General features: G+C 35.2%; 1 protein-coding gene across 1 annotated transcript; it reads left to right on the forward strand.

Moving 5' to 3' along the window:
* Positions 1 to 1,285: 1,285 nt before the first annotated feature.
* On the forward strand, positions 1,286 to 25,843 carry LOC126824709 (uncharacterized protein KIAA2026). The gene is made up of 15 exons (XM_050554040.2): positions 1,286 to 2,057; positions 2,986 to 3,154; positions 4,292 to 4,359; positions 5,896 to 6,110; positions 6,898 to 7,058; positions 8,137 to 8,245; positions 9,788 to 9,833; positions 10,001 to 10,092; positions 10,607 to 10,789; positions 11,250 to 11,342; positions 11,638 to 12,957; positions 14,233 to 14,349; positions 18,910 to 19,080; positions 19,562 to 19,874; positions 20,079 to 25,843. Exons 1-15 carry the CDS (start codon positions 1,655 to 1,657, stop codon positions 24,248 to 24,250), a joined length of 7,632 nt encoding a protein of 2,543 aa, XP_050409997.1. The 5' UTR covers positions 1,286 to 1,654; the 3' UTR covers positions 24,251 to 25,843.
* The last annotated feature ends 240 nt before the right edge of the window (positions 25,844 to 26,083 follow it).

A 26,083-nucleotide genomic window follows, 5' to 3' on the forward strand; every position in this document is an offset into this window, starting at 1 on the left:
AACGTTTCAATAAATAACAATAACTTACAAGAAACGACAAATTTAAAACGTTTTAATAAATAACAATAACTTACAAGAAACGACAAATTTAAAACGTTTTAATAAATAACAATAACTTACAAGAAACGACAAATTTAAAACGTTTTAATAAATAACAATAAAGAAAATTTCATTACGTACCGGAATCGCAGGTTCGATGTTGCCATAAAAGACAAGAATCGCACTGGAGGCCTTCTTGTCGAGGACGGACAGGATTGGTACACTTTACGCAATTTCCACTAGCCATGATAGATTCGTGTAAAAATTGAGAATGATTTGAATTGAAATATGGCACATATATATAATACATTTGAGCTTGGGCTCAATCATTTCTTAACGGCTTCATTATTTCTCAATCATTTCTTAGCGGCTATTAGAAACGCCGATCAGTGTTTTTATTTCTCAATCATTTCTTAGCGGCTATTAGAAACGCCGATCAATTATCGCTATTAATCTTAAATACAACAATGGGATGGTTTCACTAATCGCTGGATTCACTAATCGCTAGATTAAAACAACAATCGCGGATCGATTATCGTCAACAATCTAAACTAATTCATCGTCAACAATCAAAATTTACTCATCAAAATACAATAATATCCGATCAAGTAAATAAACAAATACAAAAAAGGCAAGTAGCATAGGTTTTACTTCAAGTTCAAGTTCAAAGGCGTGTTGTCAAGTAATGGCCTGTATGGGATAAATAAAACAAGACTAACAATGTTTAAATCTTTATTAATGTGAATGGTCTGTCTTGAGCCTCACCTACAACGAAAGAAAAACAGCTATTACTAATATATACACACATAATTTTAAGTTTTATTTGAGTCCGAGTCCGAGTCCGAAATGTCGCCGGTCCGAGTCCTAAATGTCGTTTGACTGAGTCCGAAATGACACCGAGTAAGTCCGAAAAGTCGCCATACTGAGTCCGAAACGACGTTTGTGCTGAGTCCGAAATGACGCGGGACCGAAATGACGTGCTACCGCGTGTACAGAAACCTCGTATTCAAAACGAGGCTGATCACCAACCCCTATTTTGCATATGTCAATGCACTATAAAAATAGTGCCTTATCATAATATCTGTTTATGCCAAAGTCCAATATATTACTGATTGTTAGCATACCAATTGGGTTGGTAGATTTAAATATATTCGAATATTGTCAAATTTCTAATAAATATGGCCGAATATATTGTCAGAGTGATAAAGCAAAAATGTCGATTGATATTATTCCGCTGAAATTTGGAAACTCCGATCTACCAATGCAAATGGTTCGTATGTCAGGTGTGCTAATGTTTTTATTCAGTTCTATGAGAAACTCATTACATACTGATGTAAGAGAAAAGGCACCAAGACTTTAGATTATTACATATTATAAAACAATGACCTATAAAAGCACACGTAACCGAAGATGACCAAAGGCATCCCATTCTTTCCGTATTGTTTTTCAATATTAATTTCAACTGTATTCAATGTGTAAATTCTTAGATAAGCATTTGTAGGTAATATAATATTTAATATAGAAAACAATGTTATCATTTTGGATTAAATTGGAGCTGTTAAGGAATTAATCATATTTGATCATATTCAAATAGCCAGACGTTGAGCGGTTAGGTATGGAGAAACTTGAAGATACTTCTAACCACACTCCGGACAGTCAACTAACTGAAGAAAAAGTTAACAGTCCCAAGGCATCAGAGCTAAATTTAGAAACTCAGCAAAATTATGAATTTCCCGAAGTTAACCCGCTGGACGAAACGAGCCAAGACACTTATGACAAAAAAGAGGAATCTGTAAAGGGTAAAACTCCAAGGAAAAGGGAAAAAATTATCATTGACATTGAGGACGGACAACCACCTTTATCAGACGAATTAAAAAATGGATATAGAATTCTGCGGGAGTTGATGTCTGATTCCAACAAAGCGGTCAACTGGCCGTTCATGGAAGCAGTAGATGACAGTCATCCGGACACAGCTGATTATTATGAAGTTGTAGATAATCCTATGTGGCTTAAAAGAAGTAAGAAATCTTATTTAAACTAAACAAAGCTCTTTTTAAAAAGCCTGACATACATTACAATGTAGTCTTTGTCCTCATTTATACAACAAACTGAAAAATCAGAGTTGCGACACGGATTATGCACCCAAATTGTTTTATGTTGCTCATCTATATTTTTACGGAATTCCCCTTAAAAACATGGGCTATCCCTGGTTGCTATTTATGTCATGTCAGGTGGGCATGTTTACTTATTGCTGCAAGACAGTTAAATTTTTCATGAACTTGTTAAAAGTTTATGGGATTGTTAATTAAGTGCATAAAGTTTGTAAAATAAAAATAAGACGTTCCTAGATATTTCTGCAATAATATTTATTATTTAAAGGAAGAAAATTAATAAAAACATTGTTTTGTTGATCAGTGATAATTAAATTAGGAAGGTGGAATGAAGGGGGCTGAATCTTTAGTAATTCTAGTGTCTACAAATTATCTTGTTTTCACTTTGGTCCACAAAGGCAAAGCCTACATGTAGGCCCATCTTTAAACCATTTTAAGGAATTGACTAGTCCTATATCATTAAACAAACTGGCATTTTCTAAATGGCACTAAAATTTAGATTAGTGTGATATCCATATCAGTTTAAAGTTCAAGACAATAATTGTCTCTCAGATAGTATCATTTGGAGACCCCAAAAAGTGTGGATGAAAGGCCCTTCTAGAGATCTTTATAATTTCAATTGGAGCTTTTTTCCTTTCATTCAAACCACCAGTGATGAGTAACTATGAAGGTCCATATATTTATTCAAAATGAATATTATTACATTTATTTAGAGAAGAAAACTAACAATAGTTCTAGAATGTTTTCCAGTAATATATCTATACATTTACATGTTATGTAGTAGTCTATGGACATGGTGGGAATTTATTTGTTCATTTTATTTAATTTTGTTTAGTGAGAGAAAAATTTGACAAGCGTCTTTATGATAGTATTACACTGTTTGTATCTGATTTCCGAGTGATGTTGGAGAATTGTTACCGTTACAATGGACCAGACCATTTTATTTCTAAGAGAGGTCAGAGGTTAGAGATGATGCTTGAGCAAAAACTTGCACTTTTGTCAAGGTAGGTTCATGAGTGCATCTACATGATACAATAGAGGAAATAAAAAAGATATATGATGTATAGAGATGATATGTACTGGTACATATATTTTATCTAGGGTTTGGCCCAATATACCCCAGTTAGAATTGACATTCCATTAAATACAATTTCGTTTTGAAAATATTCAAAGAATAGTTAAATGGAAACAGATACTTTGTATCTTACTATTAGAATGGCTCTAGTTATCTGATTTAAACATTGCGAGAAGGTGTGTGAATGAAGGTAGTCTGTGAGATTACACTGACTAGGTGACAGAAACCGTCTTGTCTTGGAGCATCTGATGTTGGCTGTCACATGTAGAAAAGCATGTGTTATTTAAAATACGATCACTAAAATGACAGTAGTCAGATGACTGGAAAATGAAATGGAATAAAACGTCCTATGCTATACATGTACAGCGTGCTTCATTCTTTGGCGAGTACGCCAAAGTATACACAGGTCCTTAGGGGTTTTTTGGCACATGGAATCGACCATATGCACACCCTATTCCATGACTCATCCGAATGGTTTATCGTAATGTCTTACATTGAATCAAGCGTCGTGGTTTCAGTTCCCCACTTGTACCTCACATGGAGTAGGGTTGCCGATTTAACCTGGTAGGTCTTCTCAGACTTCCCTGGTTTCCTCCAACATCTTAAGACCCCAACGCGCAAGCGAATTATTAAATCAAATTGAACTGTATGCTAGTCCCAAAATCACTGAGTTTGTGTCGAGTGGATGTTAAACCCTATTTCTCTTCCTCCCCTCCCTGCGAAGGGAAATTGCACTGGAAAATCCAGAGGAACTTTCTAGGCTAACAACAAGACCAAATCAGGGCCCTTATTCACGAAAACTTAAACTAAGATACAATCGAAATTTTAAGAAATACTGCAATTCGATTGGCTGACCAGTAAAATCAATTTGCATATATCCAATTTGCATATTGGTCAGCCAATAGAATTGCAGTATTTCTTAAAATTTCGATTGTATCTTAGTTTAAGTTTTCGTGAATAAGGGCCCAGGGATCTCAGTCAACTGGAAACTGGTCTTATAGGGAATGATCCAAAACCCAGAAATAGCAGTTTGATAAATAGTTGTTTTTCTTTCATGTTATTAAAGGGAATTAAGAGAGAAAACCAGTGTCGCAGCTACAACTGGTGGCAAAGTAGAGGAATCATTTTCATCAGGTAATCTTTCACTACTCATAATAATGCCAATGTCTTTGTTAATTTCATAGAAATCTGGTTATACCCAATTATATGAATTTAAATTTTAAAGGAAAAAGTAAAGTCATTTTCACATTTAAGTCTTAATATACTGAGCGCCATGGAAAACGCATCACTTAGTTTTTCGTATAACAAAATGATCCTGTAAACATATCTTATTTATTTTGCTTCTTATTGTGAACAATATTCAAATGGGAACACATCAATAACAACACATTTGTACACTTATGGATGTTTAATCTGTAATCAACGGTACAAAGTCAGAGGGGTCAAAACCAAAAGTACGACACAGATGTCAGTAGCGCGTGTGTCCTCCACGGGCCATCATCACGGTAGGCTACAGCATTAACGCGACCCCTGCAAATGTGTAGGGCGGTCCGGTGATGAAATGTGAAGCCTCCCCACACCATTACACTTCTCCCAACCCATCGATTCGTTTCGAAGACGCAGCAGTCTGCAAGACGTTCCCCAAGACGTCTCCACACACGTTGACGGCCATCAGCATGATAAAGATGAAAGCGACTCTCATCACTGAAGAGCACACTTTGCTAGTCTGCTCTTCTCCACGTGTGGTGTCCTTGAGCCTATATTAAACGCCGCTGACGGTGATGATCCCTGAGGATAGCTCCAACATAAGGTCGTCGTGCACGGAGTCCTACTTCTCTTAGACGACGTCTTACGGTGTTGGCACTTACTGGTCCTTGTCTTCCGACGACTGCTGCACCTGTTCGATTCGCTGGGCGGAATCTGTCACGCAGATGAGTGACCCGGATGTAGCGGTCTTGAGCCTGGGTTGTAACGTGTTGTGGACCAGGACGTTGACGGTCACGTGTTGATCCAGTAACTCGAACACGTTCCACCAACCTTACAATAGTGGACTGATGACAATTGAAGTGTCTGACAATAGCACGTGTAGACATGCCAGCCCTGGACATTCCCATGGCTTCATTCCGTTGATTTTCAGTAAGTCCCGGCATCTCTAGCTCGATTCCTTCACACGTCCAACAACAAATCACGACAGATTGGGTTTTTCATGTGCATCTTGTGCAATTGTTTTTTGTGCACATGGGCCGATATTTTTTGTGTTTGGGAGCATTGTGTGAAACAATAGTTCATAGTATTGCATAATATTATACATGCAAAACCACCTAGTAATAAAATATTTGGGGAAAAAAAGTGATGCATTTTCCATGGCGCTCAGTATATTATAATTCATTGCTCAGGGCCCTTATTCACGAAAACTTAAACTAAGATACAATCAAAATTTTAAGAAATACTGCAATTCGATTGGCTGACCAGTAAAATCAATTTGCATATATCCAATTTGGATATTGGTCAGCCAATCGAATTACAGTATTTCTTAAAATTTCGATTGTATCTTAGTTTAGGTTTTCGTGAATAAGGGCCCTGGGGTTTTTTATCAGGAGTATTTATGATGCAAACTGGGGGAAAAAATTAAAATTCGATTCATAATATGATTTTCGTTGTATTTTCTAGGAATGAGAAGGCGTGTTAAATCTACATATCAAAGAGATACCTCAGCTCTACTAAGTCAGCTTCGTAAAGAAGAGGCCCAACGTGGTAAAGATTTGCGAAGGCAACAGATTTTAGATCGTAAGGCTGCTAATGAGGCCCTGGTACAAGAACAATTGGAATGGGAGAACATGTTATTAAAAGACCCAATAAAATCACAGATGAATGGAATGTGGGAGGTAATTATTAATTTTGCTTTCAGCACACACCTACTTGTACGATTAATTTCACACTGGGCCCATCTTTTTGATCACTTATAGTGGACAAAGAACTTAATGCCTGCTGCACCAATATTTCATCTGAAACATTTTCATCACTTCATGATATTGAAAAAGTAATGTTAATAAGAATCCACTCTATTATGATTTATTTATACCTGATGTCCTCTTGTAGGCCAAAATAGTTTAAAATAGCCAATGTCCTCCTGTAGGCAAAAATAAACAGTCTGAAATAGCTGATGTCCTCCTGTAGGCAAAAATAAATAGTCTGAAATAGCTGTGTCAACCCTGATGTGTATCTGGGATAATTTGTTGTCAAGTATTCAGATATTTCTGATGCACACCTATGTTTGTTTGCCAGTGAATAATGTGTACTTGCATGTCATGTAGAAATAGATTGATTGTTTTGAACTACATATAAAGATAGTTTAGATTATAACCATATAGATATGTCTTCTAGAATCTATTAATTTTGGAATATGAGTATCAACTGACCATTTTTGTCACAGATGTATACATACATGTATAGAGAGATTACAGAATTTGTCTTACCATTTTTTCTAACTTTGTATCCTACAATTATATTTGTTCTCATACAAATACTAGGTAAATAATAAATAAAACATGTGAGGTAGGTGTAATTAATATAAAATGGTTTTAAAAAAAAGTAAGGTCCTTATGGTGTTTATTGCATTTTGGAAAAGAGATATTTCTTTATCTTCATTAATTTTTTTTTCATATTTTTCAGCTCCCACAAATTGGACATTTTTTGTTTTTGTGTCAAGAACCATTAAATATTGGTGAAGTTCCACAATTTGAATTAGAGAGAAGTTTTGCTATGCCTAGACAAAGTTCATGTATGCAGAATGTTATGACAAGCCTTTTGAGTACTCAGTACCAAAGAACCAAGTAAGTTAGTCAACAACTTAGAAGATCACTGAACATAAAATGGCACAAATAAAAGCTAAGTGAAGGTGACGCTAAACTTGCCTCAAAAATAACACGCGAGAATATACAAAATGATCCCCATATGGATCCATGTACAAGACATTATGTGGGCATAGGACAGACTCGGAATTATTAGGAATTTACTGTTTCAGACAAACTTAAGAAACTTATATTACTAGAGTAATAATCAGAGACATACCACCACCAATGGTTTTTGTCCCCCCCCCCCCCCCCCCACCACCACGGTATCTGGTTCTTCATGCAAAGTCAGCAATCATCATGCCCCTGCATTATTTGTAAAATGTGAACTCATAGACAGCGCATCTCAGTATGGTTGGATAAAGATAATTTGAATTTTAAAGATGCATTATGTAAGACCTAAATCTGCCTATTGCAGGCCTTTCTTTTGGCTTCAAATGTTATATAAATTATTAATTAGACATTTATTTGACAACAAGGCTATAATCAACTCTCTAGTCCATCGTGTGGCTGAGATTTAAATGGATTAAAACACCTGCGAGATTAAAAAATGGATAATCGAGATATAGTCTCGGTTGCCAAGTACCGTTGTTAAGATAATGAACAATCTATGCTAGATCTTGTCAAACTTGAAAACGCCCATAACCTTGCTCAAAATAAAATAATTTGCATAAAGTTTTTAATATATTCATATTCTATTTTTAAACTACAATAGCAAGAACGGCCAGCTCAAATTTTACATACATGTAATGCATCTTTAACATGTGTTAAAGGTATCAATGAAACACAGAAAGAGACAACATAAAAAAAATTTGTATCTGATGAAATGTTAAAATACTAAAATAATCACTAGTGTGACTAAGAATCCAAAATCTAATTTATTGTTTGTTGTTTTGGATTAATCTGTAATTACGTTTGTTTATGATCATGCTTATTGTCCTATTCTGCTTAATCTACAAATATATCTCACCTGTTCAAACATTTTGTTTTACATTGGTTTTTAATTATTAAAGTATGATATTAAATTATGGGTTTTTAATTTGCTTGCATTTTACTTCAGATTAGAGAAAACAGGAATGATGCCATATTCTGTATGGACTGAGAAACTGTATATTAAGTTGGCTGCCTGGTACAAGATTCTAGCTGACTATGGAGGAGATACGTATAAGGTATGTTCTTCTTAAACTTTACTTAAGATATTTTGTTCTAGGTATGTAACTTCTGTGTATAATGATCTTTTGTAAGTTCTCATTCTAGATAAATCACTAAGGCTCAATACCTGGCTTTTACTTATGCATATATACTTTCTGATTGTGAATAATTGAACATTTATATTTTGGAATTGAAGTATTTTGAAATTCAGTATTTTTGTCCCCCGCCTTTCGAAGAAAGCAGGGGACTATTAAAATGGGTTCGTCCGTCTGTCTGTCCGTCTGTCTGTCCGTCTGTCTGTCCGTCCGTCTGTCTGTCCGTCACACTTTTTGGGACACAATAACTCTCTTCCTAATTGAGCTAGAATGTTCAAACTTGGTGTATGTGTTTATTAGGTCAATGCCTTGATGGAGTTCGAAGATGAGCATTTTCCGCTTAGGGTAAGCAGAGATAAGCAATTTGATTGGTTGATGCTTTGGGACACGATAACTCTCTTCCTAATTGGGCTAGAATGTTCAAACTTGGTGTATGTGTTGATTAGGTCAATGCCTTGATGGAGTTCGAAGATGAGCATTTTCCGCTTAGGGTAAGCAGAGATAAGCAATTTGATTGGTTGATGCTTTGGGACACGATAACTTTTAATTGAGCTAGAATGTTCAAACTTGGTGTATGTGTTTATTAGGTCAATGCCTTGATGGAGTTCGAAGATGAGCATTTTCCGCTTAGGGTAAGCAGAGATAAGCAATTTGATTGGTTGATACTTTGGGGCACGATAACTCTCTTCCTAATTGAGCTAGAATGTTCAAACTTGGTGTATGTGTTGATTAGGTCAATGCCTTGATGGAGTTCGAAGATGAGCATTTTCCGCTTAGGGTAAGCAGAGATAAGCAATTTGATTGGTTGATGCTTTGGGACACGATAACTTTAGTTCTAATTAAGTGAGATTGATGAAACTTGGTGTATAGATTTATTATATGAATACCTTAACTAAGTTCGATAATGAACATTTTTTGCTGAGGGTAAGCAGAGTGATAAGCAATTTGATTGGTAGAAACTTTGGAACACAATAACTCTCCTTCTAATTGAGGTAGAATGTTCAAACTTGGCATAGGTGTCTATTAGGTGAATGTTTAAACTTGATGTATATGTAGATGTTCATTAGGTGAATGTCTTGACTGAGTTCAATAATTAACATTTCGAGCTGAAGCTAAGCAGAGCTAATCGATTTCATTTGTCGATGGTTTGGGACAAGATAATCTTGATTCTATCTGATAGAGAGTGATGAAACTTAGTGAAAAAAATAAATGTGCGATTAATTAATATGTGTCATCTATTTATTTTGCAATTTCGGCGGGGGACATCAGCCTCACTGTTGGCTTGTTCTATATTGTATTTATTTTCAGTCTGCTTCTAAACTGAATACACAACTAAAATTAACTTTTTTTTAATATGTATTGTATATGTTTTTATATATCTTATTACTTTTAATCTGTATAATCTGTTATATTGTGTTATTTTTATTAAGTTAGTGACATATATATCTATATATTTATTTTTAGGCGGCTAATAAAATTGGTATAGATTCATATTTCTTTGATGTTGTTGGTAAGTAAAGTGACTGCACATTTACTCAAATTTTGTTATGCTAACACTTGAAAATATAATACATTTTAATACAATTTCAGTTCCATAAGTGAATAGTTATGATTGAGGTAGTAAATTTTGAGAATGCTACACACTGGGCTAATAATTTTATTTGATTTATTTTTTAGGAAGGAAAAATCCTTTATTGAAAAAAAAGTTTCATGATTTAAGTTTTTACCGTATAGTGTGGATTGTTAAAAGCTTGTGTGACCATTGCTTAGTAAGTATATTATATTTAAATACTAGTCATGTAAACAAATATTTAGATTTATTTTCTAGAAAGGTTGTTTTTCTCAGAGATTTCAAATAGTTGGGCCCATAGTGTTGCGAGACTGTACTGTGAAAAAATGTAAGCTGTAATGCCATTGCAAGACAATATGATTCAAATCGCTTGTTTTAAATTCGTTTTTCATTTTCTGTCATTTTATATACTGTATTTTACCACCAGGCTCAAAATTATTTAGAAAATAAAAAAAAAGAAACATCTGAGAAGTTTTAACATTGTGTTCTTACATGTGTACTGTAATCACTCCACGAAAACACATTTCTTCTAGTCAGATCAAACTATTATATTATTACAAAGATTGATTTAAAATAATTTTATGAAAAATATTAGTACTATAATTTTATGAAAAATATTTGTACTATAATTTTATGAAAAATATTTGTACTATAATTTTATGAAAAATATTAGTACTATAATTTTATGAATACCCAATTTTACTTTGTTGTAGGAAACACAAGAGTCAATACGCGATGCCATAGAAAGACAACCAATCCAAGAACAGCGTGAATATTTATTAGGTTATGACACTAAAGGCAATCAGTATATACATTTTCCCCAATTTTGTGGTGCAGATTTAAGAATATATAGACAAGAACCTTTTCCTGAACCAGAAGATAGTGAAGAAGAAATAGTAAGTGTAAAGAATTGAACAATTGATTTTTATCATATGTCCTGTTGAAATGTGTTTATGAGAAGAAATTAGAATATTAGGAAGAATAAAGTTAGTATAGAGCCAAGTTGCAACAAAGGAGGTAAAATCATGTTCCTGTATTTTGACATTGTGGTCTAAGGGCAGATAATATTGAGTTAGGGAGAATTGTATAGAGTCACCTCCCTTTAATATATTATTTTGACTGAGAAACCAATTTCATACTTAATTACCAGTTAAATAGAGAGCTTCTTAGATTTATTTTGTTCATTTGTTAATTTTATTTCTTATCACTTTTTGCTTGCTTCGAGTTCCTTAAAATTAAAAATTTAGTACTAAATTCTAGTACTAGGTGAGGATCGCTTGTTTTTCAAAGTCACGGGCTTACTATCCATGCTAATCACTAATGTTTAGTCTTCTTATTTTTGGATTTATTTTCCAGGAGGAACAACCACCAATAGCTAAAAAGAAGAAATTAGAATCTCCGTCCAAAAAGTTAAACTCAGCTACACTTCTAAAAAATAATAACAATAAGGTATTATTTTTTAATTAACAAAAACCAATAGCTAAAATAGCTATTTTTGTCTTTAAAAACATTAATCCCAGCTATGTTTCTTAAAAACATGAAACAAAAAGATGTTCATTCATTTGTTAATTATGCAGAATCTCACCCCTCCCTTCGTATTATCATGTGATTATGTTCTGTAGAAACATATTTTCAACTGAAAATGGATCGTCCATCATAACAAAAAGACCCTATACTATAACACATACGAAAATACAAAGAGTTTTGATTGCATTTGCTAAATGTTAATTATTTTGTTTTACAGCATCATACACCAGATACTTCTATTTTAAGGAGATCAAGAAGAGGGCAGAGTGAAGAAAGTAGTAATTCAAATAATAACAGTTCATTACATTCATCTAGCTCTAAAAATACACCAGAGTTACCTATCCTTGATGATACAAGTAATGACAGTGCATCCCTCCCAGTCCCAAGTTCAAAACATAAGAGAAATAGATCTTTTAACAATACCCCATTATTATTGGATGAAACTAGTACAGATAGTGCTTCAATATCTATATCTAGTAGCAGACGGCGGAAAAGAGGTGGAAAAAAGGGTCGAAAGAATGGCTATGCTAAAAATCTGAAAAAAGAATTTGACTTGACTGAGAGTGAATGTTTTGATGAAAGTACTTGTTCTAGTTTAACTGAGTGTTATCAAGGTGATCGAAATAGCGAAGAAAAAGATTTGATAAATAAAGATAATAAAATGTTGCCCAATGATAATAATATTAATGAAAACAGTGCAAATGTTTCAGTGACAATTAAAAATGAATCTGAAGCTAATGACTACTGTTCTGACTCAACTCAAAAGGATTCAGAACTATTTAATATAAACAATAAAACTACAAAACCTGATCAAGAAAAGGTCAGCTCCAATATTTACAATGGTGCTAATACAAATAAGTCTGAAGCACTTAACAATTTAAACAGTATTTCAACTAGCAGTGAATTTGATAAGTGTAATTCTGAACTGGTTAATCAAGTCAAACAGACGTGTCAGACTTCTAGTGAACATATATGTGATAATTTTCACAATAAGCCAGACTCCAATATTTCTGCTAATGTAAATAATTCTGAATGCGATGTTGACAATTTAGATAGAGATAGTGTTATCCAACAACAAATAAAAACAGAACCGTTCGATACTGACCTGAATAGTGAACTAGAAATACCTAAACAAGTGTCAGAAATAATCAAAGACATGAAATTAGAAATTGATGCGAGGGATGAACCATCAGGTAGCAAAAACATATGGAAACAAAATGAAGGAAGAGAAATAAAAAAGCCAGAAATAGTTTATGTGAAGAAAGAAACTGATTTGGGACAATCAGAAACTTGTGTAAAAGAGAAATGTTCTGATGGTGATATAAAAATAGAGAAAGACGATAGCAAACATATCCTTACCATGGAAACAGACAGTACTCCATCAAATGAAATTAAAGCTGATGAAAATACAGAAATTAAAATAGAAATTAAAGATGGAAATAAAGATGAAGAAAGTGAAGAGAAAACGGAAGGGAGTAAAGGGGAAATAAAAGAAGAAAAGATGGAAAATGAAGAAGAGGAAGAAGAAGAAGAATTGGTGAATAGTTTATGTATTGAGCCCCTATTTAATGTTGACATCATTTGTTGTCACTGTCAGTCAGTCAGGGGCCTGTTTCACAAAATTTTAACTAAGATGAAATCCAAATTTTAGTAAAATGATTGGATAATATTAGATTGATTTTAGTGCTTAGCCAATCAAAATTGAAGTATCTACTAAATTTGGATTTTATCTTTAGTTAAGATTTCGAGAAACAGGGCCCATTGGTCTTGGTAGATTTATCATCAGGCCATAAGTACATAATCTATTGAAATTCCAAATTTTTCGATAGCAAATTAAATCTTGTGAAAAAAATACAGGCCAGAGTTTTTAATTATGGGGGGCATAAGAAGGTAGAGTTTAAAGAGTTATCAACCATCTACAAAATACAATTTAAAGCTTGTGAATGCAATATAGTTGAAAGGGAGAAATGTGGGATTTTATTCAACATTTCCTGTTCACATTCAGTTGTATGAAATCTTGTCCAAATAGTTCCTTGTTACAGAAGGAAGAACCCGATCAAAATTCAGATTTTTTGGACCTCGATATTGATGTGAACGCATATTTATATTTCAGTGTACATGTACATTGTAAATTATAGTATGTGAATCAAACTCATGTATCAAAATAAAATACAAGGTAATGAAATTTGTGTAGCAACATAAAGTACAAGTTAATCAAAATGGTGTAGCAACATAAAATACAAGTTAATCAAACTCATACTGGCATAAAATGCAAGTTATTGCCATATCATCAAGATTAGCTTATTCTATGTTCCTTTTATAATGTACTAGCAGAATGCCCGACTTCGCTCGGGGGTCATAACCCCAAAACCGGATGTGGTAGACTAACGCCACCTGGCCTATGTTACTCCCCGGTCCGAGCTACCCCTATACCCCAAATTTCAGACTCGGGGCAGAACTAGTGTAGCCGCCAACCCCTTACAGCCCGGGGGTCATAACCCCGAAACCGGAAGTGGTAGACTAACGCCACCTGGCCTAAGTTACTCCCAGGTCCAAGCTACCCATATACCCCAAATTTCAGACCCGGTCAGACCTAGTGTAGCCGCCAACCCCGAACAGACAGACAGACATACAAACGACAGTCACAAATATTAGTATAGATACTAAACTCAACTCCTGTAATATATTGACTTGTTCCATCTCGTAGAATAAGATATATATGTAAAACGCTCTATAACTGTAAACTGAAACCCTGGATTATCCAAAATGTAAATCTATGCCTGGAACTGAGTTTTAAACCCCTTTATTTCAGGAACCTGAGTTAGGGCCATTTTTGATGATATGTGATAATGTAGATGATTTAAGACAACTTGTTGATAAATATGCTGAACAAGAACCTATTGTTATGAAGCGAGGCAAGAAAGAGAAGGTAAATACTTCAATCAAATACATGTATTTATATGCTAATAACACTTATTTGTACCTACATGTACACCTGATATCAAAATTAACACTGTCGATCCAAATCGGTGTTAAAATAAAGATATCCATGTTTTTCACAGATCAGTGATTACTTCAAATATATATATCAAATTATTTAATTATCTTACTGACTATTTGATTAACTATCTTATATAGATTATATGTACTTATATGTATTCCTAGATGCTGTCTGACTGACAATGAAAACTATTTCAGTACCGTAGTAAAATGAGCATTCAGTGTCCACAAATCAAGCAAATAATCATTTTTATACGTCCACATAGAGATATGATAATTAACAGAATACAATATCAAAAAAACATTGTTTTATCCAATGTTTCCTCAGTAAAAATACTAACTTCTTCAGTTATGACATCATAGGAAGTTATGACATCATAGGAAGTTATGACATCATTGGAATGATGACATAATGGACTTAGATACATAACATAAAAGGTTAGCTTATAATGAAGGTAAAATTTTACAAGTAAGGAAAATTATGGATGATTATGAATGATTTTGAAACCCCCTGGATTTAACTCATTTAAACCGTTAGGCCAAACTGAATCAAGTCTATGAATCCACAGTTTGTCCTAATGGTTTAAATGAGTTAAAGATCTATTCCCACATACAAACTGGGTGATTTGATGATATATTTGGCCTGAAAACATATTCAAACTAATTAATTTATCATAAATTTGTTTCAAATCCTTCTCAAAACATTGTAATTGTCAAGGAATACCCTTACTATAAAAAATCGATCAAAAGAGGTCATGTCTGTGTCACGTGACTTACAGGTGCGAAGTCGGAGGAGAATTCATTGCACACACAAGACAATGTTGTCTTTAATCACTGACTATTTATTACAAATATCGAATCCTAATTCAATTCTCGGATTATCCACTGCCCGCGTCTTTTTCCGTGATTTTTATCTCAGAAAGTGTTGTACGTCTAACTCTTCATAAAGTTTATCAACATGTAGATCAAGCGCTCAATCTCCACGCGTGCAACCTTTGACGTCACGCGTGCAGATATTCCTAATCGTCAGGCTGTTGATTAGGGGAACCCTGACATTTTTTGTCCTGTATACGCTCCATGAGTGTTTTTCAGGGAATCCAGTATTTTTCTAGTAAGATTGGATATCTCTACTTTCCATATATACCAAAATTGCCATACTTTTATTGGAAATAACCACCCGATAAATACTTTTCTGGGAACCTATCTTTAAATCCAGGGGGTTTCAAAATCATTAATAATCATGCATAATTTTCTTTGCTTGTAAAATTTTACCTTAGCTAACCTTTCATGTTATGTATCCAATTCCATGACGTCATCATTCCTACATGTATGATCGTATATCAACTTATCTGAATATCAAATGCATCATTTTGACTTAGTCAAAATTGATCCCATCAAACCGTCTGTAATTGGTTTGTGTTACCTGTTTCTATTGATTGGAAGTTTCTCACATAGTCTGAGATATATATGCTCGTACTCTATCAGTCCATCCGTCATCCACAATTTCTTGTGAACATTCTACAGACTACATTTATCTTCCAATTATTGTCCCCCTCCTTTCGAAGAAAGCAGGGGACTATTAAAATGGGTCCGTCCGTCTGTCCGTCTGTCCGTCACACTTTTTGGGACACAATAACTCTCCTTCTAATGAAGCTAGAATGTTCAAACTTGGTGTAGGTGTTTATTAGGCCAATGTCTTGATGGAGTTCGAAGATGAGCATTTTCAAAATTGGTGTAGGTGTTTATTAGGTCAGTGCCTTGATGGTGTTCGAAGATGAGCGTTTTCTTCATAGGGTAAGCACAGATGAGCAATTTGATTGGTTGATGCTTTGGGACACGATAACTTTAGTTGTAATTAAGTGAGAGTAATGAAATTTGGTGTATAGTTTTATTACATCAATACCTTGACTAAGTTCGATAATGAGCATTTTCTGCTCAGGGTAAGCAGAGCGATAAGCAATTTTATTGGTTGAGACTTTGGAACACAATTACTCTCTTTCTTATTGAGCAAGAATGTTCACACTTGGGGTAGGTGTTTATTAGATGAATGCCTTGATGGAGTTCGAAGATGAGAATTGTCTGCTTAGGGTAAGCAGAGAAAAGCAATTTGATTGGTTGATGCTTTGGGACACAATAACTTTAGTTCTAATTAAGTGAGACACTTGGTGTATAGTTTTATCATATTATTACCTTGACTAATTTCGATAATGAGAATTTTCTGTTTAGGCTAAGGAGCGAAGAGCAATTTGATTGGTCAAGACTTTGGAACATAACAACTCTGCTTTTAATAGAGGTAGAAAGTTTAAACTTGATGTAGATGTTCATTAGGTGAATGTCTTGACTGAGTTCAATGATTAACATTTCGAGCTGAAGCTAAGCAGAGCTAATCAATTTCATTGGTCGATGCTTTGGGACAAGATAACTTTGATTCTATCGGATAGAGAGTGGTGAAACTTAGTGTATATTTTGATTGCTTGATACTTTTGAAAAAAAATAAATGTACGATTAATTAATATGTGTCATCTTTTTATTTTGGGATTTCGGCGGGGGACATCAGCCTCACTGTTGGCTTGTTTTAAAAATTATCATCAAATTATCATCCAATCGCTTTGAAATTTATATAGATTGTTTACATTGGTGTGGCGAAAAAGCCTATCAAATTTTAACAATTTCTGTTTATTACTTCTTGTATTATGGCCCTTTTTTCACTTTGTGAACACCCCTACGACAAAATTTATCATCCAATCTGTATGAAATTTATAAGCCATATTCAAATCAGTAAAAAGAAGAAACCTAGCGAATTTCAACAATTTCTATTACTGTAATTACTTCTAGAGTTATGGCCCTTTGTAGAACCTTGTAACAATTTCTGTTTATTACTTCTTGTATTATGGCCCTTTTTTCACTTTGTGAACACCCCTACGACAAAATTTATCATCCAATCTGTATGAAATTTATAAGCCATATTCAAATCAGTAAAAAGAAGAAACCTAGCGAATTTCAACAATTTCTATTACTGTAATTACTTCTAGAGTTATGGCCCTTTGTAGAACCTTGTGAATGCTCAAATTACAAAAGCCATCATCTGCTGTCGATCTGTTTCACCAAGGATTATGAAAGTCTTCTAATATCTCTGTAAAAGATGACTACCTTTAACACGTGACGTCTCATCATGCGGCGTCAATCATTGGCTCAATGGCACGTGCATTGTTTACATAAGACGTTCTAGTTCGGGCAGAATGGAGACTTTTACTCATTTTAATACCGATTGCCACTAAATAGGAAGTAATTTTTACCTACAAATACGTCAAACGCCATTATTTATTTTTCTAATACATAAAAAAAAATGTTTTAGAATTTAATTTGTCGCAGGAAAAAAATTAATGTTTCTGGCTCATTAAATCGCATCGATGTCATCCTTATCAGTGATTATAGCGGCCTAGCGAAAATTCACTGCTGATCAGTGTGCTGATCTGTATTGAATTGATATTAGTGTCTTGTAAATACTCCCATTACCTAGTGCCCAGTGAAGAATAAATATGCGACAACCGTTGTTGACTGCCCGGATGATTTAGCTGTGGTGGTGGGCGTATGTTTTGTTACCTAGCAGTCTATCTTAACTGTACTGTATGATCCTAGTAGACAGTGAATTCCAACTACTGGTACCCAACAAAAGGTAGAACAAAGAGAATGTGACAAAGACAAACAATTTTGTCAAAGTACATAGCAAAACCCTTCACAAATTACTTAAGGGGTGAGGCTACCCGAAAAATGCTTTCTGAAATTCTAAAGCTAGTGAATTAAAGATGGCACAAGTAGTTGGAAAATGTAATAAACAAGGGAAAACTAACATTAAAAAAAAAGAAAAAAAGTATGAAAAACGTAGGTACACCATATCTCTGATAATAATAAAGATAAATGTCTCATTTTCGGACTGCTTATTGTTTAATGATAACCCTAAAACCAGGCAGAGAGTTTTTCTCTTTAATTTTTATAGTTTCTTGGAAAATGATGTTTAAAACATTTGCCTCACTACAATATTTTGCCTTTGGAGAAATATTTCGATAACTTTTGAAATATTAATTATAATTCAAATTGCTTTCTGTCTGATTCTGTGGTAGATATTAGTTTATATACCCTGCAAATTTGGCGAAGATATCTTAATTAGTTACAGAGATATAGCGTACCTACGTTTTTCATAATTTTTTCCCAAAAAATGAGTTACCATGGCAACAACTTTTTTTTTAATGTTAATTTTCCCTTCTTTATTACATTTTCTAACTACTTGTACTGTTTTCAATTCAACAGCTTTAACATTTCAGAACAAAATTTTTCGGATAGCCTCCCCCCTTAAAGTGGAAAATTTTGAGCTTGGTCCCCAACTTTAAAGAAATTCTTTGATTTGACAGAGAAAGGTGATACTGGGTTTAAATCTATAGTGATTGTACAATACCACTTTAATACATTGTTCACCATTCATATTTTATAGATAGTACAGCCGCCACCAAGAAAGAAATGTATTGTTGATTTACACGATAGACTGGCTTTCCTACTCAATGAGCTTGAACCATGGGAGTCAAAGTTGAATGCTGCAATGAGAAAAGCCAGAGTTAAAATTCGAAGAGAATTTGAAGACTATGTTGAAGAAGAAGCATCAGGTGTAAGTAGTTAGATGTATTTGAAGAGCAAAATAAGTTGGTCCTGTAATAACTATATATATACAATGTTACATTGCTTATTGAAACAAATTCTCTCAGCTACATGTAAATTCTCCCTATAGTTGTATACCCTGTAACTTTTATTACCCCTTCTTTTGGATAACCAGAAATATTTCAAGGAACTAACACTATGAATATATACCAATCCTAATTATCTCCCCTTATCTCATGATGACGTTTTTTGATCGTCCGTCTTTATTTAAATGATCATCATTTTACCGGTTAATAGACAGAAATACTATTTTTACCAGCTTGATAAATATCCTAGGTCCATTATTTTAGTTTTCCTGGTAATTAAGAACCTCTAATTTTCAGTGCCCTAATTAACCAGAAACATTCATTTAAAGAAGATATGCCTAATATCAGAGTTGTTCCTCTAATTAGGAAAATAAATAAAACAAAACAACAATTTTCTTTTCTCAGAAATGGGAGAGTGAGTCTGAAACATCCTCTAATGTGGATTCTTCTGATGAGGAAAATGATTCATCTGAAGTGGAAGATCAACAAGATCTATCTGTAAAGAAAGAAAAACCGGAACCAAAGGAAAAAGCCATTAAGGTTGAAGAAATTGAGATAGACGAAGATGACTATGATGTCAGTTCCAGGGGTAGGTTACGCAAGCGGAGAATTATTCCCAACAATAGTGAAGAAAGTATCAAGAAGAAAAAGATTATTAAAAAGGAAGAACCAGTGCCTAGTCATGTACCAAATATATTACGTCAAGTTAAATCTCCAGGTGAGGATTATTTACATTTAGCTTTAAATTCACAGTAGCACTATGAATAACCAGGAAAAGTAAAAAAACAACCAGGAAATATAAAAAGTACCCCTTAAGTAATAGTAGATTATTGTATAGATATCTAGTGATTGAATCATACATTTATTTCTTAGACATTGCTTGAATTGCAATCCTAACTGAATTGTTATGTTCCTTTTTCAGTGCCTGGAGTTGCATCGCCACAGTCTTTAACTTTGCAACCAACATCCATGGGTCACACAATAGCTATCAGAATGGCAAATCAGCCTCAGACTGCTAGTCAACTGTTGAGGATGTCGGTGAATACACCAACAGTCAGACAAGTTGTTCCTGGTACATTGCCACAGAAATCAACATCTCATCCTGTTATACAACAGTTGTTGTCTAAACAAACAGGAACCAAAGCTCCACCTACCTTAATCAACTCATCTTTATTAAATTTACAAACATCCAAAACAGGAACTGCTGCAACAAGTTCTTCATCTCAGCCTAGAATCCAATATGTTATCACTAATCAACAAAACATACCTCCTAATAAAACAAAACCACAAATAACCAACTTAGCATCATTACCAGCAGGTCTTCTGCAGCAGCTCATTAAAAACCAAACCATCAAAATACAACAGAACTCCAAAGGAGAGACTCAGTTAGTTCTGGCAGCTCCCATCCAACTAACCACACCAATGAAGTCAGAAACTAGCACATCTCCTGCAAAAGGACCATTAGTCATTACCCCAACGGCTGTATCCACGCCAGGACCTCCAATAACTTCTGTCCAAACAACCTCTAGTCCATACATTGTGCCTTTAACAACTTCATCAACTAGTGCTTTAGTTCATTCATTACAAGCTACTTCATCAAACACATGCACCACTTCTACCATGCTGTCACCATGCAAAACCTCCCCTGTTCAGAAGTATGCTAGTAATGTGACTGTCAAAGCTCTGTTAGAGAATAGAGCAGCTAAAAAACCTGAATCACATGGAACCTCTACTAATAGTTCTACATCAGTTGAAATGGAAACATTTTCTCCTGATCAAACAAACACTGATGGGATGAGTCCAAGTAAAGTTGTTGCAAAAATATTACAAGGTTCTATACCAGCCTCATCAATTAGTACTTCATTACCAACTGTAAATATCAAAGTTCCACCCCCGGTGACACTTCCATTGATACAACCCAGAAAGAACATCACTCGTACAATACAGATGATTAATGCTCCGATCTCTGTTACAACAAAACTTGACAAAGGAAAATTGGGAACCCATGGAGTTAGCTCTACAGTCTCTTCGACCACACCAATTACGAGCCTAGTGAACTCTTCAACACGGCAAACTGTGATAGCACACCCGACTGTTGCCTCAAATACAGGACTTGTGCAAACTGTTGCTTCTAAATCAGGATTGATACTTCAAACAAAGTCAGTTGATGCTAAAACCATTTTACTGCAAGGCCAACCAACAAAACACAATGTTGTTCCCCAGAATCTGCTGTCTTCGTCACCAGGCATTATCCAAGGATACTTGACACCCCAAGGACTTCAGATACCTAGTAATATGTTACCAAGTTCAACAGGATCAGTTATATTACAGGCTTCAAAATCTGCCATTGCAGGTTCTACAGCTCATACGACAACAGCCATTGCCTCAAGTATTTCACCTATGACCTTTTCAGCTGCTTCACAGTCCTTTCAGAATCAGAATTCTGCCTTATTATCACCGAAACCATTGACTAATATTGCAACAACAGCAGCCGCGGGTACACCAATGATGACCATACAACCTCCGGGAAATTACTTTATTGTACAGCCAGGTAATAAAGGCCCAGTTCAACATGTTCAGCTACAGAAAGTTGCTGGCAACCCAAATCAGATTATCTTAGGCTCAGGTCAGGCAATGCCTTTGGGTGCAGTATTACCAAACACACTTAATTCAACAAAGACAATTCAACTGAAATCTCCTTCAACTCCAGTACTTCAGGTAGCAAATTCAGTACCGAAACAAGTCTCCAAATTCGCTATCCCACAAAATAATACATCCACCATGCCAGCAGCCAATTTAGTTCGTCAGATTGCAGCAGACCAACAAAAGATACAGTTGCCAGCTGGATCTAAAACAATGGGAGTACAAATTCTTGGACAGCCAGGAGTTTCTCAGTTCCCACAAAATATGCTGCGACTTCCAACTGGACAATTGATTCAAGTTCCACAAGGAAGTATTGGTGTCAAGAGTGGCAGTATTAGTAACCAAGATATTTGTCTGAATCAAGGATTGCTTAATCAGCTAAATCAACAGTCCAACATAGCTAAAGTAACAACAGCTTCAAAAGTACTGCCCCAAACAGTACTGTTATCACCCAGTGGCGCCACTCAGGGAATCCAGCTTACGCAAAATCCAACAATCAACAGTCAGCAACTTTTACAGCAACTTCAGGGTCTTCAAACTGTCAGACCAGTCAGACCTGTAGTACCTGTTGTTCCAGTATCGCCTGGAGTATCGGTAGCACCTGCAGCATCAGTAAATAACCAACAGGTTCAGTTTCATCTAAATGTCACCGGTAATAAACTAGGGTTAACATCACAACCAATTATGAATATTTTAAGATCCCCAGCCCCAACACAAAACTCGGTATCATCAATTAAAACACCAATGCAGCTTCAAACACCATTGAGTATTTCTATCCCAAATAGTACTGTAGTGCAGAGTCCTCATGCTGGAATTCAGAACAAACCAATTCCAACACCACATAGTTCTGCTGCTTCACCAGTTGGCAAGAACTCTGTTTCCCAGCAGCTAGGCGCATCAAAGATCATACAGGTACCACTAAACCCGGTAGACGACGGTGTAAAAACACATGTAGTTTGGCCAAAGGGAAAAAAGGAAAACCCTAAAATGAATTCTGCCACAAAGATAGTTCAGTTGGCAGTGTCAGATCTTCAAGAGTCAGAGCAGGATCCAAATAAAGTAGGCCTTCCCTCAAAAATATCACCAGAAAAGATGACACCAATGAAAACTTCTCCAACCATAAGCCATATTTCCGTTGATGGAGCTAAGAAAACAGAGGTTTTAGGACTCAAACCAAGCACAGAATCGCCAGGCAAGCAGCAGAAGCTCCTGTTGTATAATATTGGTGGTCAGTTGATGACGGCCCAAGGTGTTCCTGTGACCGTGGACCAAGGAGTCTTAAAGATTGTTCAACAAGCTACCATACAGATCGGCAGCCAGACTCTAACTGTTCGGGCACCATCTGCAGCCCAAGGTGATAATTACGAAATACCCGTCTCAGTCGGCGGAAAGTCAGAAATACCTAACATATCTCCCCCGAAAACCTCCGTATCTGGCAAAGTCCTGACAACACCCCTCAAGAAAGAAACACTATTGTCCAATGTTCCGCCATCATTGACTAATTTAATTAGTTCAGTCTCGGCTCCTTTACTAGACATGAAACCATCCAAAGTAGATAAAGATGTACACAGCGTGTCTTCATTTCCTTACTCAATCAGCTCCAAAGTAATCAGTGAGAAGACAGATATGCCAGGTATATCTCTTCCAAAGTCGTCAATATCCGATAAAATTCTACTCCCGGAGACTTCATGGACACCACTGTCCAAGGTTCCGCAAAGTTTAACTAATTTAATTAGTTCAACACCGGTTCCCCCACCAGACACTAAACCCCCAAAAGTGGATAAAGGTGGACTCAGTGTGTCTTCATTTCCCTATTCTATTAGCTCTAAACTAGTCACGACCCCGTTTAAAAACTTAACGCCTAATTTAACCAACCGTCTTCAAGCTCCAGTTCTTTCAACCCGAACAGAAACTCTTGTGCAAACCAATTACAACCAAAACAAACCAGAGATGTCAACTAACAGCACACCCGCAGTAAACGAAATTGTTACATTTTCTGTAGAAAAAACAACTGGTTACAGTACTATTATGGATCAGAAAAATTCCAATCACAACAGAGAAACCAACCCTTTTAGTTTCCAAAGTAGTTCCAATGTTCCTGAATCAAACATTAACTGCACCACAAAAATATGCTCGGTGTCGCCGGTAGCAAGGCAAACAACTAACGCTGTTACTTTTGTCGCGGAATCTATGTCTGTGGTAAGCGAAAATACACAACTGTTAAAAGCCCAAAACAATGTTTCTGAAATCAGTAGTGAATATGAGCAATGTGTTACACACCAGCCTACAGCAATAACTCCTACAAACACTACGGTTAGTAACGGAGCTGGCACACGCGATGAAAATCGAAATAGTCCTCTCAATGCAGTTCAGAGTCCAGAAAAAGAAGCTGCTAAAAACCTTCTAGCCTTGGCAAACCAAGCATTACTTTCGCATAATACTAACAGTTAGAATTGAAGATGTTCAGTTTTTAGCTGTGTATCTTGAGTAAATCCGGTTTTTAGAATTTCCATGGTGATTTAGTTGGAAGGGTCTGTAGATACTGACTGTAACGCATACATGTACATAATATTTACCCTAAATCACGTGATCGGTTGTAAATTATGTGTTCAGATTGCCTCGACAGATATTTTATTAAAGTCGGAATTACTATGCCAATTGATTGGAAGTTTATGGTGTGTGATAGATATTATTAACTGACTGATCTCCTTTTACTGTTATTTATGTTTATTTATTTATTCTCAAATCAGTCGATTTAAGTAATATTAAAATTATGAACTGAGTAGTGAGCCCGATCTGAATCACTTTCTAATCTAACTCGAAGCTTTAGAAGTGTGTGGGTCAAGGATTTCAACCGAGAGGGATCCAGGGGTTAGATCTCCCTCCATATTGAAGCCCCACCCCCTCCATGAAAAGTTAGAAAAATAGAACGCTATCGATACCATTTCTCATTTCGGACTCCGAGCCCCCAAAGTTGATTCTGAGCAAGGGGAGAGGGAGTTCTAAGCTGTATAGACCCGCGCCTGGTTAGTTGTTCATGGTTAATTGATCTTAATTAGAAGCAACCCAAATTTGTCTCTTATATTCATTGGTTATTACCATTAAGAGAGAATGGAAGAAAATATTTGGGAATTCTTATATCCGATTATGGTTTGTCGCGTTATCTGTCCCATTATATATTTTTTATTCATTCCCCCGTATTTATATTTTTGTAAATTGATTCGCCATTTTGTCTGGTATAGTGTATACTAGTACATCGTGTATATAGTTGTTCATTATGTATAATGTGTAAATAATACACTTAATTGTAATTTAACTAAAAGATAACTATGCATACTGTAGAGAAATAATTATGTACAGGAATTTTAATGTATAATTTATTTTTGTTTACTTAGTTGACATGAATGGATAATTTGCTGAGAAAATTGTGGGTTACCCCTTTATAATTATGATCGTTGTGATGCTCGATTGTGATCCCGTAAAGTTATGTGTGATGATGTACAGTCGAGTTCAGTCTCGGTACTGTCACATGGCCTATAATTTGAATCGTGACGTAACAAAAGACAACCAACCGCGAATCTTGTTTCTTGTGTCGTGTTTACAAGGATTGGAAATTGGATCCAATTTTCCCATTTGATCATGGATGAGGTTGGTGGCGGTCAAGTTCATTTGACTATTGCATTACAGAAAATCATAAATAGACAGAATCCGCGATGGATTATATTGTGCTGGTTTTACATAGCCATTTATTTGTGCATTATTTGACCAACATATTGACTTAAAACTACAGCCGTAAACACTCAAAGTGGAATCGCCATTAGTGTTAAGATTATTAAATCGGGCGACTTGGAACTCATAACGTCAGCAGTCTAAAGTTGGGTAACCTGACGTAGCCTTAAAAACGGTTTTGTTAATACTTATCAAGGACGAATCTTCCTTACTTACAAAATTGCCATGATCTTAAACCATTCTTAATTTGTTATTTGTTAGATTAAATGTTCACTTTTTGTTGAGGAGATATTCATATTAAAGATTACATTTTCTAATCTGGTTTGAGTGTATTTTTATACGCCCACATTTTCATGTGGACGTAATTATAATATTGTCGTCGCCCGTTTGTCCGTCCGGACGTCCGTCCTCTATTTGTTTCTGGACACTCTGCAAGTCACAATTTTTATCCGTTTTCAACGAAACTTGAAATATAGGTTTATCTCCCCAAGATCTCGGTTCCATTCGATATTGGCATGTATCGGACCGTAACTTCGTAGATTATGGCCCCTGATT

The sequence above is a fragment of the Patella vulgata genome, chromosome 6, assembly GCF_932274485.2.
Source record: "Patella vulgata chromosome 6, xgPatVulg1.2, whole genome shotgun sequence".
In the NCBI taxonomy this organism is placed as follows: domain Eukaryota; kingdom Metazoa; phylum Mollusca; class Gastropoda; family Patellidae; genus Patella; species Patella vulgata.

Coding starts and splice junctions, on each gene's coding strand:
- LOC126824709 (XM_050554040.2), top strand. CDS start 1,655: ATGGAGAAACTTGAAGATACTTCTAACCACACTCCGGACAGTCAACTA. Junction 9,834..10,000: donor ATATTTCTTTGATGTTGTTG/GTAAGTAAAGTG, acceptor TTTATTTTTTAG/GAAGGAAAAATCCTTTATTG. Junction 12,958..14,232: donor AGGAAGAAGAAGAAGAATTG/GTGAATAGTTTA, acceptor CCTTTATTTCAG/GAACCTGAGTTAGGGCCATT.